This window comes from Lissotriton helveticus, chromosome 1_1 (genome assembly GCF_964261635.1).
Source record: "Lissotriton helveticus chromosome 1_1, aLisHel1.1, whole genome shotgun sequence".
Taxonomy (NCBI): Eukaryota; Metazoa; Chordata; class Amphibia; order Caudata; family Salamandridae; genus Lissotriton; species Lissotriton helveticus.
In genome coordinates this window covers 933,729,333-933,746,308 of record NC_136057.1, presented here as the reverse complement: position 1 = coordinate 933,746,308, position 16,976 = coordinate 933,729,333, and the positions used below count along the sequence as shown (strand labels likewise).

The 16,976-nt window shown below is 44.3% G+C and overlaps 1 protein-coding gene across 24 annotated transcripts in view; it reads left to right on the top strand.

Annotated features, from left to right (window-relative positions):
• Positions 1 to 16,976, top strand: part of CELF2 (CUGBP Elav-like family member 2) — a 1,322,506-nt gene that overhangs the window by 1,197,953 nt on the left and 107,577 nt on the right. For all 24 annotated transcript variants that reach the window (XM_078676914.1, XM_078676806.1, XM_078676874.1 and 21 more), the window contains one exon: positions 15,355 to 15,390. In XM_078676914.1, the coding sequence (XP_078533040.1) occupies positions 15,355 to 15,390 (36 nt within the window). The remainder of the gene's footprint in view (positions 1 to 15,354; positions 15,391 to 16,976) is intronic.

Sequence of the window (16,976 nt, the reverse complement as noted above, 5' to 3'; positions counted from 1 at the left end):
GGTGCCCGGCTCCGACATAGCGCTCTTACCCTTTGGTCATCAACTCTTGCCCCGTACTGCCCTCTGACCTCAAGCAGGGCATTCGTCCCTTGCCGCGTTGCTCTCTGCCCTCGCAGGTGCCCTCAGCTCTGAATCCTCTGCCATCTCATCTCACCCCGGGTCCTCACTCACTTCTTACCCCTGTACTCTCAGCTCTTACCCCTCAGCTCTTCCTAGGCCCTCACTTCTGGCACCTGTGCACTCTGACCTCAACCCAGGCCTCCAGCCCTCAACACGCTGCCCTCACCTGTGCCCTCACTGACTCCTGTGCCCTCAGCTCTTACCCCTGTGCCCTCAGCTCTTACCCCTGTGCCCTCAGCTCTTCCCCTGTGCCCTCAGCTCTTACCCTTGTGCCCGCAACTCTTACCTGTGCCCTCAGCTCTTACCTGTGCCCTCAGCTCTTACCTGTGCCCTCAGCTCTTACCCCTGTGCCCTCAGCTCTTACCCCTGTGCCCTCAGCTCTTACCCCTGTGCCCTCAGATCTTACCCCTGTGCCCTCAGATCTTACCCCTGTGCCCTCATCTCTTACCCCTGTGCCCTCAGCTCTTACATGTGCCCTCAGCTCTCACCCCTCTGCCCTCAGCTCTCACCCCGGTGCCCTCTGCCCTCACCCGTGCCCTCAGCTCTGACACCTGTGCCCTGTGACCCTCGCCGGGGACCATGGCCAGCATGGCGGGGGAGATCGTGGCCTTCCTGCTGGCCCTGTCGGGCTGGGTGCTGGTCTGCTCCACGCTGCCCACCGACTACTGGAAGTGTGTGGCTCTGTGTGTCTGTGTGGCTCTGCGTGTGGCTCTGTAGGTATGTATGTGTGTGGGACTCTGTGTGGGTCTGTGTGTTTGTGTGTGGTATTTGTGAGAGATTAAGCTATTGGCATTGTAAATGACAGTGCCATGTATTTATCTATTTTCAAAACCAACACAAATAAAAATGTCATTTACAATGCCAATAGCTCTAACTTTTTCAAAGGGCGAGACCGTTGCATTGTAAATGCTTGTTTTACTCTGTTCCCGTGCCTCCCATCTGTGCAACTCCTTTTAAAGGTGCTCTTCTCCATGCTGGTATTAGATAAACCATGATCTGTGTAAAGAAAGAGGGCGAGGTGGCAGCAATGTTGTTGTGTCGCAGTGATTAAGCACCGGGCTTTAGAGATTCACTATTGGAGTGGCCTCTGTGTCTGAAATTATCCTACAGCAAAAACAGCACACACTTCTTCTTTAAAACTCTATGCAGAGCACTACCCTTTGGGACCCCCTTTCGAAGGGTCCCTTGAGCACTGGAACGTATTGCTCAGATAACACCGAATCATTTTTAGCTATTATAAGAACTTGTAGCAATAATGTAGATCATTATAGAGAACACAATAGAATCTAAATTTGTACTTGTCAATTTAAGTATCAGTGTCCCTATAACCCACATCACTGAATCTTAGTTTTGTACCTTTCAAAAAAAGATGACTGGTTGGCTTGGACTTTTGCACCTGGTGCCTCAAATTGTTTATTGGTTTTTTTTTTAGCCAGTGCTAGTATGTTCAGTACACAGGATTGTTGGTCACATAATTGGGGAGTGGGAAGTGCCTTGTTGTTACTCCTCAGGAGTAAATAAAGGCATATGTATCTGGCTGGAGGCCAGTCCACATGAAGAGATAGTCCTTGTGCTGTTCATGTGCATGCAGAGAACCTTCATAAAAATAATTATTTCTAGAATATTTGTGAAATGGAGGCAGCAGTTACGAAACCACTGGTGGGGTCAAAGTATTTACAGAAGTGGGTGCAATTTCATAGATGATATTGTTTCATTCCTGTTGTATTTTAATTTGCCTTCCACAAAAGAACTGAAACTCCTGCTACCCACAACTATATCACCCAACCTAGTCATCTGTTTAAGAACTGGTAATTTCTACGGCATGCTTAATTGACCTAATTTGATCAGACTCTAACTCTTATTGTTGGCTTAACTCCATTGTAACTCTGGTAATGTATTGTTCCGTTGAGCTTCTGTAAAGCACCCTAATACCCCTCGGGATCTAGTTTGCGTTATATAAAACAGTAAAAAAATAAATGGATATAGCCGGCATCGCTACCATATTTGAGGTGCCGGCCTCGTGTGAGGGATACACTTTTGGTGGTAATCAATGCCTCTGCCTCCTTGTCTTTCCACAAAGAACACAAAATATTGACTCCAATGTGTTCCACTAGGGGGTCCGTGAAGACCTTTCAGGCATTCTGTGGCCTGTCGTCCTCACATTCAAGCAGACCCCAGCGGCTTCATTCTAAATTCTCAGTAGCTTTTGTAATTGTCTTTCTTAAGGTATGGGTGTGCATTCACTCACTGAAAGACAACCTGGACAATAGTGGAGTTCTTCACACCTCCACCCTCAGTCAATCTGAAGACGTGTAAGTACCCACCTTCCCTCAAAAACTTGCAGTTGGTTCTTCTTTTTTCGTGATCGAGGAGGTCTACTTTAGAAGATCTGAGTGAAACTTAATTAATTTTGTAACCATTGAGCCACAGTTCCTAGTGCAGCAGGCAACTAGCCCTGTGACCACCCTCCCTCAGCAGTTCTTGTATTATTCCTCATCTCTTCGTGGTAATGTCTAGCTTGCAAATTTCTGCTACAATAGAATTTTGGAAACCTTAAAAACAGCATTCCAAGAGCAAAATATCGCTTTTTAAAAAAAAATACTTTGTTGTCAACTGTTAATGTAGCATCTCTTCCGAAAGAACGAACAATAACATCCCCTAACCAATCGTCTTATTTTTTTAAAATAAATAAGAATCTGTGATTCAGGCTCTGCATATCATTAGAGACTCCCCGCAGCACTGCCACAAAGCTCCCAAGCATCTCAGAGCTGAAAGCTCGAAAGGTTAGCTTTCATTTGCACAAAAGCAGCTTGAGCAAGCAAAGAGACGGCGTTTTTGTCTCCCGCTTTGACAAAAGAGAAAAGAATAGTTTAAATTGCCCCTGGTTAAAATTGCTGTGTTCTATAATTATTAGGTACATTGAAGTTGACAGGGAATAAACATGATTTAAATTAAATCATGAAAGAACGGGAGCCGATGCTAGCCCTTTAGGATGAACATGCTGACACCCCGAGGTGCGCAACCCTAGCCCGTCTTGCTTGTTGTCCTCCTAAGAACGATAAATTTTCCCGCAGGCCAAATCCTGTGTGTCTAGGAACATTGTAGCACCGCATTTTCTTTCTGAAAGTTCATAATGTTAGTCTCTTGTGTCCTCCAACATCAAATGATGAATTTTTTTGTTCCCCAAACCTGCAAGAGGATTATGTTTTCTCCCCTCGCCCTCTTTATAGTGTAATATGAGTGCTTGAAAGCCCACTATATGTTGTGACTTTAAACGTCATACTAATTACATGTTGTGATCGAAAAGCGAATTGGGAGATTTTGTTCCATAAACACACGTGTCCACAGTTTGTGGCTTGAGCTTTAAAATAGTGGTGATGGTACTATGTGCCATGGGCATCAGATTGAAGGCAAATCTCATCATAATAGTATGCTGCTCCTATGAGCAACCGTGTGATGATTTGTTGTGATGGTGAACTTTCACCCGGTGGTATTTTACGCCTTTGAACAGCACAATGGCGATATTGTCTGTCTGTGTGCCTCCCCATTGTGACATTTCTTGCCTGTGAACATTGCAATGGTAATATGTTGACTTGTGAGCATCAAAAGTGTGATATTATATACCCTTGAGCATCCCTGAGGTGATACTGTGTGCTTGTGAACACTGCAATGGTGATATTTTGTGCATATGATCAGCAACATTTTAGTAACACAGTGATGCAATTTGTTCACCTGAATTACATTCTAAAGAGAAATTGCGTGCTGTTACACATTTCAATGTTGAAATTTTGTAGAACAAACCACATACTGTTTGTAAACTTTTTTTTAAAACTAAAAGATGGCTGTATTTGGCATCTGCGTGCGCCGCAATGGTGATATTTTGTCTGTATACTTTATGCTGGTGATACAGATGTAACCACATCATATGGATGACACCTGCACTCTGAATAGTTCCAATATTTGGTCTGTTAAAATGGCTGTCTCTTCTCTCTACAGCTTTTCACAGGGGCTAAAATTAAATAATATTTCAGTCAATATTATGTATAGTAAATTAGAATTTTAAAATCGCTCAATTTCAGCAAAGACGTATACTTAATTTTATAAGATAGTTGTTTTTTACTTCAGTCTGAGTGTTTGCTTTATTGTCCTCCACTACCTGCATCAGGCAGGTGCCAGGGTTATGATGGGTGCTATCCAGTTTCTTATATCAGGAGTCACCTCAGATGTTGCAAAGTCATATAATCCTATAGTCTCCCTGCATAGACAGTCATCAGAGATTTCACGTTTATGATGTTGGTTGTATGGAGAAAATAACTACCCTAGGGAGAGTGCATCCAGTAAAGCACCTGTGAAAAGAGAAACCTATGGATTAAGACAGAGGCTTAACGAAATTTGAGCCCCCCCCCCCTGCAAAGTGCGTGGAGGGGACTCTCCTCCCTGGCCCACCACCTAGCACTTTTGCTGCGGTCCCCCCTGGAGCTCGTAACCCCCCCTGCACTCTGGGGGCTTATGGTATGCCACTGGCTTAAGTAGGCTTAGAGAAGATACACTTGCTTGCAAAGGGAGAGTCAGAGAGATGTTTTTGGTCATCAAAACAGATCAGAGGGCTGAATGCCTGATCAAGGACCATAGTTTAATTCCTGGCAGGTTCCAACTCAGCATTTGATCTTTCTGAGTGCCATGATCTGAGTACTGCTGACTTGGGCAAAATGTTATCAGCTGTTGTTCAAGTGCCTAGAGGCTAGTACGTTTGTGGTATTTGCTGCACAAAAACAGAATTAGTAATATGTCAGAAGTCTAAATGTAAAGCATGAGCTATCAGGTGAAAGGGAACACAAATTACCATCATAGAGAATCGGGCTGCTTTAGCCCCAAAACTATTTGGTGAGGTATTTGGGGCACAGAGAGGGGTGGGGTTGAAATACCATGGTATTCGATCGTATTAAATGGAAGACATTTTATTATGGCAAACAGTATGGTAAGCACATTTCATGAATATAGCGGAACGCATGGAAAATCAGGACAGGTGTCAACAATAGTTGAAAAATACAAGGGAGCGAAGTGAGCCCAGTTTGGTTGCTTCCAAGCATAGCTGAGTGTTCACTCCAGTTTGCTGATAGCCACCGTTCGTTTTGACTGGTGGAAATCTATTGCAGTGCGAGGACACCACTTGGAGGCTGCAAATACGGCCTACATGGGACAAAGGCCTAATGCCAAGAAACATTGCTGTCTGACAGCACACATTAAGCCTATGAGGAAGTGAGTCCAGCTAGGTATGCGCTGTTCACTTTCTACGCCGATTTCCCAAGCTCACTGCCTGTCTTCTCCAATCAAGTTGCTGTAGGGGTAATTGTACTTCATCTGCATTAAAGGACTCAGGTTTGGTATACCTTAGGTGCCCCCCAAATTGTCAGCCAAACATGGGTGCCATGCCCCACCCACCCAAAAGGGTCTTCAAAAAGTTATCCATGTATTGCCATCTTTTAATTAGATTAACTAGATTGATGATGAATGCGGGAACAGAAATTACAGACTACCTCTTGCTTCTCTTCTCCTTGCCTCGTGAGAATCGTAGGCATCCTTTTCTCCTTCCTATTACAAGTTCTCACATTTATTTTGTGTGAACTTCATGTCTTTAGGTGCTTGCGTAAACTTGTGAGATACCATAAATAGAACATAAATTCAGCCGAACAGGCTATAGGGAAGTAGAGATTGTGATGGTGCAGAGTGTGAGGGATGGCAGTGCCACTGAGATGTGTAACAATAAACATTTTTTATTCAGCATAAAGATACCCTTGAGTGAACGTGCTCTTTACAAATACACGTTATGTCATTCCACCTGTGGCAGCATATGCCTCCTCTTCATATTACAGTGCTGATTACTTGAGTCTGGCTGTTTGGTGGGAGAAGAGCACTGAGATAACATTCATGTAGGTTTTTTTTCTCCATCCGAATGACGGTGGCACACCCAGGCTATTAGTTGTCTAGGTGGCACAAACACTGGTGTCATTTATCCCAGTCACATATGTCGTCTAAACTCGTCTGCTACATCATAAACAGACAGATTATTCACTTACCACAGCTGAAGCAGTCGAAATAGTCTTCCGTTCCCCTTCTTCTTTTTCTGTCCCCCTTCCCATCCACCCCAACATCACCCCACCCGGCGGAAAGAAAACGAACCCCTACGGAGAATAAATTAAAGAGAAGAGGCGTGGTTATTGTAAAATAATGAGACCCCCTGGGATTACAAGTGCTAGCTGTTCCTAAGGCCCCAGGGTTGTGATTATCTAATAATGATGATGCCTCTGTCACTGCTTAATTATTCTGCCTCCTTAGGACCTTCCCTGCTGCAGTCAGGGCGTCCAGGCTCTGCCGGTCATGTGGCTGCCAAGCGCCAGGTCCTGCTGCGCGGTGCAGTCGAACAGTCCTACTGTGCGTGACACCATTTCTTTTGGGGGGAGGGAAGAGGGGGGATATTTTTTAACATTTTTTTAGTGCTGCAGGTAGCAGAACTCTAGGAGCCTAGTCTATCGTACATGCTGACGATAGAACATAAAGCATTGGCATATACACAATGAGGAGGATTGGCAGGCTGGGGATTGCCCAGGAAATCCAATGGAGGATCTCAATGAAGGCTCCCTCCCCCATTTACATTAGCCACCTTTTTGACTCGCAGTAGTATGGGCGAGGCGTATTTCAGGGAGAGCTTAAACTGTTATTTTGCTTATCCCTCAATCCAGCCTCTGTCGCTTCTTCGTTCTTTTCTTCCTGCGAGATGCACAAAAGGACATTTATTTCTGGCTTAATAGGAATTCTTCTCCTTGCGCGCTGCCTTTAGCTCAGGTCCCTGGCAATGACCTATTTCTTATAATGATGCCTCCTCCTGCATTCTCCTTTCATTTGGCAGTTTTTCAGCGCGGCGTAGCTCTAGCAGAGCGGGGGTACCCAAACGCTGGCAAGATCAATGCAAAGACACAAAGAAGTGCCCCCACCCCGGCAGAATGAGCAGGGGGCTGCTGGGATGAAGTGTTCCCAAAATAGCTTATCCCATTGTGGTTCACACTTTTTTCTATTCTTTTTCTACGCCTAGCTCTCCCCTCCTTGCGTCCACGTCACTCCACCTTCTCTCTCTGCACCCTCACCACAAGCACATCCCTTTTTCACTTCCTGGTGTTCGGTGGTTAGGAGACTGCAATTCCTCTTTGTTGTTTGAAAGTATGGTTACTGTTTTATTTTTAATGAATGAAAAATTAACTCAAGGCGTTAATATCCTGCTGACTTTCTAGCCGTAGGTATGTATAGAATGGTCAGTGTCTATTGATTATAACAAAGAATTCATCATAGAAACCTTTACGTTAATGAGTTATTTAAAGATTACTTCTGTGTAGTACAGGAAATTTATTCACACAATTTAATAATCAGTATACATAATAATATTTTCAAATGAATACCACAAGTTATACACGATGCAAGAGATCAATTTCTACATTGAGTCAAGCAAAACCTAGAGGACATAAGTCTCAATGGAGTTGGTGTGGAGAATTATCCAGTATTATGGGTATCTTTCATAGATTCACATGCCTGAATCATTCCCCGTCGTCGGGGTGGGAGTCCCCGGTAAATAATTATAGTAATGTCACATGGACATATACTTAGTACTAGGCCAGAGGCCTCACATTAGTAGCCTATCTAGGTCCTTATGTAAAATGGACCAAACTTTGGCCAGTAGCCAATCAGCTCTTATCACCCTCCTGACCTTCCTGGAAGGAGCCCTTGTCCCTCAGATTTTCTACCGCACGTCGTGCTGAAGGGAGTCTCCACTGAGCTCTGCTCAGGTTTCTTCATATATCTTTGGATATTCTCCTTTTATCCCTTTATTCTTCAAGTTTTGGTAGTCAATATGGCTACTACTCCTAAAAAAGGGCTTTTTAGACCCTGTGCCTCTTGTAGTAAAATGAGGTTACATATAGAGGACAAACATGAAGATTGCCTGTATTGCCTCTATCCTCAGCATTCTGTCAAGGAATGTAAGATTTGTCGCACTCTCCCGGTCAAGACATTGAAGGACAGGGAAGGGCGACTGCTTCTGTGGCTCCAGAGACTTAAAACAAAGAGCAGGTAGTCTCCTCAGGTGAGAGCGAGTGTTCATTCAGGAGCTTCCACTCTGCTTCAAAAAGGCCTGGGCAGTCATCTCCAGATAAGTCTGTGGCGCCTCCTCTCAAGAAGCCAAAGTCTATTGAGGGTCATCCTAAGGTCAAGCCTTCTCTTCAGATGACAGAATTCAAAAAGCCTGCTGTAATGTCGTCTAGCCTGCCTGTGACGTTGTCGACAGTCTCCATTTCGACATCCACGGCGTCTACTTTCTCCATGGCATCGACTACTACCACGTCGACGATGGGTAGGTCAATATCTTCTGTCATTCCTGTCAAAAAGTTGTCGTCGTCGCCTTTGACAGCGCTCCCGTCGACGTCTGCTTCATCGTCGGCGAAAGCAAAGCTTCCAGCGTCGACGAAAATCCCACCGTCGACGAGGACTTCCCCGTCGACGAAGATCCCATCGTCGACGAAGATCTCATCGTCGACGACGATCCCATCGTCGACGAAGATCCCATCGTCGACGAAGACACAACCGTCGACGAAGATACAACCGTCGACGAGTTCCTCGTCGGCGAGGACACCGTCGTCGACGGGACCGTCGACGTCGAGACCGTCGACGGCGCCGTCGACGGTGACTTCGTCGTCGTCGAATGCTACAGTGTTGACGCCGCCGTCGGCGAGGTCATCGTCGTCGTCGACGAAGACATCAATGATAATTAAATCGCCTGAAACATCAAAAATAGTAGACGCTACTCCATCTACAGACACCGTGTCAAGGGATTTACACTCCAAAGGCTCTCCCTCATTGAAGTGTATATATACACATTTTAAAATGTCGTCACGTTTGGTCACACCAGAGATGACCTCACCCAGCAAGGTCCAACAGTTGTTGCCAACGCATTTTCTAGAAACGGAAGATCCAGAAGATCAGTCCATGTTTCCCATAGCATCAAGTCCCTCTCATCTAAACATCAAAATTCAGGAGAGTTCGGACTGCGAAGATTTTGAGGAAATTACAATTCAGGAATCAGTTCAAGAGCATACCACGGTTCAACCTATGGTGTGCCTTCCAGCTTCAATTGTTTCTGACCTACAATTTCTAATTTCAGATTATAAACAAAGATTTCCATCATCTGCTCCTGCCTCTGGTGTACAGGTACCACAGGAAACCCAAACTCCTAAACATCGACAGCGGCCTCTCCCGCGGGATGTGCATCAGGAACAAGAGACATTTCCTCCTCAAAATTCAACGGATGAGGAAGAATATGAGGAAGAAATGGGAATTGATGAGGCCCAGGATGAAGAAGGCGAAATACATGATGACGATGATATGGATTCTGATGATAATGCTAACCCAGATCCAATATCCCCAGACCAAGTACAGGACGATTCAACCCCTGAGGACTTAGGGGGATTCCATAATATCGTAGGAAGAGCGGCTGCAAGATTCAACATCCAAATAGCATCGGAAACGAAGGACTGTTTTCTTCATGATTTCAAAGAACCATTCAAGAGATCAGCTCGCTCCATTCCAGTAATCGATTACATATGGGAGCAAGGACAAAAAATAATGAAAACTCCTCTCTCTCTCATTCCAGTGCCAGCTAGACTTGAAAAGAAATACAAAGCCCCAGACACTGCACCCGCATGTTTGACTGGTCAAACTAAACCTGATTCAGTTATATCTCAAGCCGCTCAGCGGAAGTCCAGCAATCCGTCAGCGACAATGACCGCTCCTCCTGATAAAGAAGGAAGAAAGCTTGACGCCATTGGCAAGAGATTTTCCTCCATGTCCGCCCTATCAATCAGGGCTGCAAATTCTCTGGCTTTACTAGGTCGCTATAATCGACAGATATGGGCAGATATAGCCCCATATCTGGGGGCGATTCCAGAAGACCAGAAAGACGAGGTTAAAAAGATTTTGCTGGAGGGTGAACGCTCTGCTTCAGAGATGATAGAGGTGGCCCTGGATATTGCTTCCACAGGGTTCCGTCAATTGGCGGGAGCAGCAGTTTTAAGACGCCAGGGCTGGCTTAAAGCCACAGCATTCCGGCCTGAAGTGCAAGCCAAAGTCCTCGACATGCCTTTTGATGGGGAGCGCCTTTTCGGTGAACATATTGATGACATGCTGCAAGGCATTAAGAAGGATACCGAAACGGCGAAAGCCCTAGGCTCTCTACAATTCAAGCAGAATTCCTTTCGAGGCTCCAGAGGTCGAGGACAACAGTCTCGTGGCAACTATCAAGGTTACAAGTCCTCTTATAATTCTTCCCAGCAGTACAAACCTCAATATCAGCAGAGGCAACAACACCAAGGACAATCCTCATATAACAAGTCGTCCTTTCGAGGAAGAGGAGGAAAGAAAGACACTAACAGACGTCAATGACTGCTTTCTCCAGCTGGCCTCCACCTCTTCTCCACAATTCGTAGTCGGAGGAAAAATTACCAACTTCCTTCACAATTGGAAGAAAATTACTACAGATCGTTGGGTGTTGCAGTTAGTCCGCTTCGGACACACTCTGGAGTTTCTGGAACATCCTCCTCCAAATCCACCATGTCCGGCGCAACACAGAAATCTAAACATACTTCAACAGGAACTCTTGCTAATGCTTCAGAAAAAGGCAGTAGAAAGAGTTCCTCGAGAACAAAAGGGGAGAGGATTCTACTCCCGATTCTTCCTGATCAGAAAAAAGGAGAAGAAGCAGTGGAGACCGATACTGGATTTGAGAAACCTAAACAAATACCTCAAAAAGCAGTCTTTTCGTATGGTTACCCTTCAGGAGGTATTACACCTGCTCAATTCAAAAGACTATATGGTATCCTTGGACCTCCAGGATGCCTATTTTCATATCCTCATTCACAAGAGTCATCGACAATTCTTGAGGTTTACAGTGGCAGGCAGGCACTACCAGTTCAGAGTCTTACCATTCGGCCTAAAGTCAGCTCCACGCATCTTTACAAAGTGTCTGTCTCCGGTAGCGGCATACCTTCGCCAGCATCATCATCAAGTCTTTCCCTACCTGGACGACTGGCTTGTCAAGGCTCCTACTCGGACAGGAGTGGCCAAATCCTCTACCGCCTGCCTTCGTCTCTTCGAGAACTTAGGTCTAACGCTCAACCAGGAAAAGTCAAATCTACGTCCATCACAACGTCTCAATTTCCTAGGAGCGACATTGGATACACAACAGGAGAAAGCCTTCCCTTCCAAGGAACGTCAGGTCAAGCTGAGCAACCTGGCCGTACAAATTCAGACCAAAAAGAGAGTCAGGGTTCGACTATTCAAGTCGTTGCTAGGAATGATGTCTTCCAACATATTTCTCATTCCACATTGTCGTCTCCACATGCGACCTCTACAGGAAGCTTTAACAAATCAGTGGATCCAAAGTACAGGATCCTTCGACGACTGAATCAAGATCACTCAGGTCATGAAAAAGGCTCTGAGATGGTGGATTCTGGGCGACAACCTGAACAAAGGCCTTCCTTTTTTACTCCCAATCTCTCCTTATGTCATAACCACGGACGCATCACTGGAAGGATGGGGAGCGTTCCTTCAGGAATTGCAAGTACAAGGTCAGTGGTCAGTGGCGGAAAAACGACTCCACATCAATTTGCTAGAGTTACGTGCAGTACGCTTAGCTCTTCGGGCATTTCTTCCCCGAATCAGGAGCTTCCCAGTGCTTGTGAGGACGGACAACACCACCACAATGCACTACTTAAACAAACAGGGAGGTACTCGATCCAAGACGTTGTCTCGCGAATCTCAGCAAATTTGGAGGTGGCTACTCCAGCACAACATTTCTCTGCGGGCAGAGTATGTCCCAGGAGTAGACAACATCCTGGCAGACTCGCTAAGCAGACAGCGCTCAATTTGCCACGAGTGGGAGCTCGACCAGAAGATGCTCGACTCAGTGTTCTCCCGTTGGGGCAAGCCTCACCTGGATCTCTTTGCGACGGAAGTGAATGCGAAATGCCAACGTTACGCAAGCTGGCTTCCCCAGAGAGGATCCCTAGGGAATGCTTTTTCGATGACATGGTGCAAGACCTTTGCTTACGCCTTTCCACCGTTTCCCCTGATCCCAAGGGTTCTCCGGAAATTGAAAGCAGAGAGTTGTACTATGATCCTGATAGCCCCAGCGTGGCCACGCCAACACTGGTATACGGAACTACACCTTCTATCGCTGGAACCTCCAATCCTATTCAGGACATGCCCTCATCTCCTTACAATGAACCAGGGACAAGTCCAACATCCGGATCCAACATCTCTCAAATTATCGGCTTGGCTCCTGAGTTCAGAGAGTTCCACAATCTAGATCTTCCACAAGAATGCAGAGTCGTTCTAGCCCGGGCCCGGGCTGAAAGTACTAATAAGACATATTCCCTTAAGTGGAAAAGGTTCTGTTTGTGGTGTAAGGCTCAGAAATTGCATCCGTTCAATTCTACTCCAGCACAAATTCTGCCCTATTTGCTCCACCTAGCCAATTCAGGGCTGGCACACGCTTCAATAAAAGTCCATCTGGCGGCCATCTCCAGGTTTAGACGTTCTTCCTGTGGCGCTTCCCTATGGACCAACAGACTGGTCAAACAGTTTCTGAAGGGTTTATTCAGGACTTTCCCTCCAGTAAGAGCGTCACCACCTACATGGCAACTAAATGTGGTACTAGCTCAACTAATGAAACACCCGTTCGAGCCAATTCATAAAACAGATCTTAAATATTTATCATGGAAAACGGCTCTACTACTGGCGCTCACGTCAGCAAGGAGAGTGAGTGACCTGCAGGCTTTTTCTGTGCAAGACCCTTTTATCCAGTTTAAGAATGACAGAGTCATCTTAAGGACTAATCCAAAATTTATACCAAAGGTTCCGTCCTCTTTCCATCTCAATGAACCTATTGTCCTGAGATCTTTCTTCCCAAATCCATCATCTGCGGCTGAAAGATCTCTGCACTCATTGGACCTCAAGCGATGTCTCAAATTCTACATACACAGGACTGAGCAATTTCGGAAGTCTAACCAATTGTTTGTTGCATTTAGCAGGCCCAGGAAAGGCTTAGCATTGACAAAACAGAGCATTTCCAGATGGATTTCATCGGCCATCGCATTCTGTCACCAACAGGCGGGCCATCCTCTGCCTTCAAAGGTTCGTGCACACTCCACTAGAGCGGTAGCCACCTCCATGGCGCTCTTTGCTGGGGTACCCATTGTCGACATCTGCAGAGCGGCGACATGGAAGACGCTGCATACGTTCACCAAGCACTACTGCTTGGATTCGGAACTTATGAAGGATGCAGCAGTAGGACAGGCTGTCCTACGTCATCTATTTCATTAGAGGTGAGCCTTCTTCCTCTCATCCCACCTTCCAGGTAATTTGTCGCACATTTCTTATCAGGTTGTGAGTATCATGTAATCTGTGTAACAACTTATGATCAGTTTATTATGTCTTTCAAGATGTATGTTAGAAATGTGCTCATTATTGCTTGCTATTCTGATTCAGGCATGTGAATCTATGAAAGATACCCATAATCCTGGATAAGAAATGCGTTACTTACCTGTAACAGCAGTTATCCAGTATTGGTATCTTTCATAGATTCACATGCAACCCACCCACCTCCCCTGGAAGGGCTCACCTAAGTCTTCTCAGTAGGTACTACTTGGCACGGTGCTTACGAAAATCTGAGGGACAAGGGCTCCTTCCAGGAAGGTCAGGAGGGTGATAAGAGCTGATTGGCTACTGGCCAAAGTTTGGTCCTTTTTACATAAGGACCTAGATAGGCTACTAATGTGAGGCCTCTGGCCTAGTACTAAGTATATGTCCATGTGACATTACTATAATTATTTACCGGGGACTCCCACCCCGACGACGGGGAATGATTCAGGCATGTGAATCTATGAAAGATACCAATACTGGATAACTGCTGTTACAGGTAAGTAACGCATTTCATCCTTGTGGGTTCAATTCACAAATGATATCAATTCACAAATAATATCTACACATTAAAATATTTCAACGCGCTCAAAGTGACAAGGAAAGGAGACAGTTAGGAGGGATGGGTGTGGTTGGGTAACGGTGAGGACTGGGTAAAGGATGTTGTGACCATACTACAATCACAGTGATGATGCAACCTTTACAGACTAATTTTGTTCATTAGTTCCATATAATTCTTTAGCATAGGATCTGTACGTATCGATGGGTTGCTTCCTATGCTAAGAGAGTAAGTACAATCCGGTCTACGTTTCGACCCCTGGATTAAGGGTTGATTGAAGCCTCATGCTGGGGTCTTCTTCAGGACTTGAGAGTGCAGGAGCGCTTAATGTTGGGCCGTCCAGTGGCCTGTTAAGGTTGGACCTTGATCGGTTCCTCTGTAGTTACGAATGATTGGGGCATCCGGGGCTTTCCAGTCTGTCAGTGCATATTTTCATGTCTGTTTGTTTAGCTCCAACAGATGCATAGTTTCATCAGGATTACATCAAAGCGAGTACATCCAGCAGCGCTGCACAGCCGCGAGTGAACCAAACTTTCTAGCCGTGCCTGGATTTGCATAAGCGCTGCGTCCCATAACATAACCGCATCTCAGTGGTCTTCACGCAAAACGGGCAACGTTTCCCACATGGAATCAAAAACAAAGACAACACCCCCTTCCAACCACACATCCTACAGGATGTAGCATTCTACCACCGTAGGCAAGCGTCTTAGCACCCCACATAGAAGTAGTAAGTGCTATGTGAATTTTACAGTACATTGTAAACCGCACCTCTCCTGCCTTCTCCTAAATATATACCAGGTTTTGAAATTAAAAGTAGGTATGGACAGAACATCGTTATCTGCCCTTAATGCTTGAATGTTAGCCATGCATTAAATTAGGGGTTCTCAGTCCCTCCAATGTAAGCTGTTACGGCCTCACATTCACTGGCACCATATTAAGACTCTGGTCCATTTCTCTTTTTCTTTTTTAAGAAATGCCATAATCCTATCCAAAGTGGTTCAGTTGGGCACATTCGTTTAGTTTCTAAGATAAAAGATGCCCAAAGGGCTATATGAGGAACTAATCCAGGGCCTGCTGACCGTTTACCTTGTCAAAAACTGTTGTTGGAGTATGCTGCTGTTTGAATGACTTGTCAGTAAAGATTATTTCTATTGCAGGGTATTGTAATTCTCAAGGATCGGGATTGTTTACAGGTAATTTGGACACACTCTATTCATTTTTATGTAAAAATATAAAACCATTTCATCCAGGCCTAATGTGACATTGATGGGACATTAAGGGCCATCCAACATTGTTTTTTTTTTTTTTCTCATAACTATTAATTGCTTCATGCAAGAACTGTTGGCAGCTGGACAGATTTTGTTATGTTTTATGAGATAATAAACATTCAACTCCGGCAACACTGCCTTGGATTTTTTTTTAAGTTGGACAAATGCATTTTATAATTGCCCATCTGGCAATTTCTCTACACCTCTAGCTTGTTTATACCTTATATGTATAATTAACAAAATATTGTTTTCGAAACTTTGTAATGTTGCATTTTAAGTTGAATAATATGTCGTCCAATGAATAAAGTAAAGTCTTCTATTTCCATGGAGGGAACACCATTTTTATGTCTGAGATTCAATTGGCCTTAATTCCACTAAAACCATCTATATTCTGATTTTATAGGAAATTAATGATTTCCAATGGCCTGCCGTTATATACCATAAAAACTTGCAAATGATTTGCCCAATGTTCCTATAGATATTGGACAATAGCATTAAGGCAAGTAGACTGATACACTACTAAGACATTGCAAAACCAAATTCTTATGTTACCAATAATTGACCTTTGCTTAAGTTATTTTTATTACAATACTTTAGCCAATTATCCAGCATTAAACACTTCCTTTACCTATTTTCTCCAGGATATGGAGTAGTCTACCTTTCTCTTAAATACATCGTTTTCTGCTAGGCCATGGTACCAATTATTCACTTTTGATGGGTGGATTGGGTGTACTTCCACTATAATCAGATACCATCCAATATACACAATATTTAGAACACCACGTTTATAAGTGGCTTGTGTCTGAGGCTGCCTTCCTCTGATCTCATAATTAGCTAAGAACAGAAAAGAAATGCAAGCTATGAATAACAGTTGGGATTAAAACAATGTATCAATAAATGTACAGAATGCATAAGTAAAACAATGACAATATAAATAGTGGCTAAGAAAGGAAGACATACACATGAATAATATATGCTGAAAACTATCCCAGGTCATGGGAACGTATATACAGTTAAGAAAAAAACGACTATTGATAACCTTTGCATTACACAATAAAACAAATTTCCTCTCACCACAAGATAGAATTTATAAATAAATAAGAATCAGATGACCGCTAGTATTGCCTTTGCATTTGCTATATATTATATTCCCTTTTTTCCCTGGAGTTGCGATTACGTTCCCCTTGGGTGTGTTCTTTCTTTAATACACACAATCAGTCCTTGAAGAGAAGAATCCATCAACCAAGAGAAAAAACTCAAACATAACAACCCAAAAAAAAAAAGAATACGCGTGGTGATCAATTAATGATATTAGGTCTTACATAGTGTACTCAACACTAGGCCTCACTGGTGGGTAGGTGAATGCAATCTTCACTATGCTGGTGTACTGTTGAATGAAGGATATGAAGAGTTGTCAGATGTTGGACATCTAAGTGGTGCAAAACCAAATATTCCAAAGTCCAAAAGGAAACATCTCTTATCTCTCCTTTAAGCCCATCTTCTAAGACTGT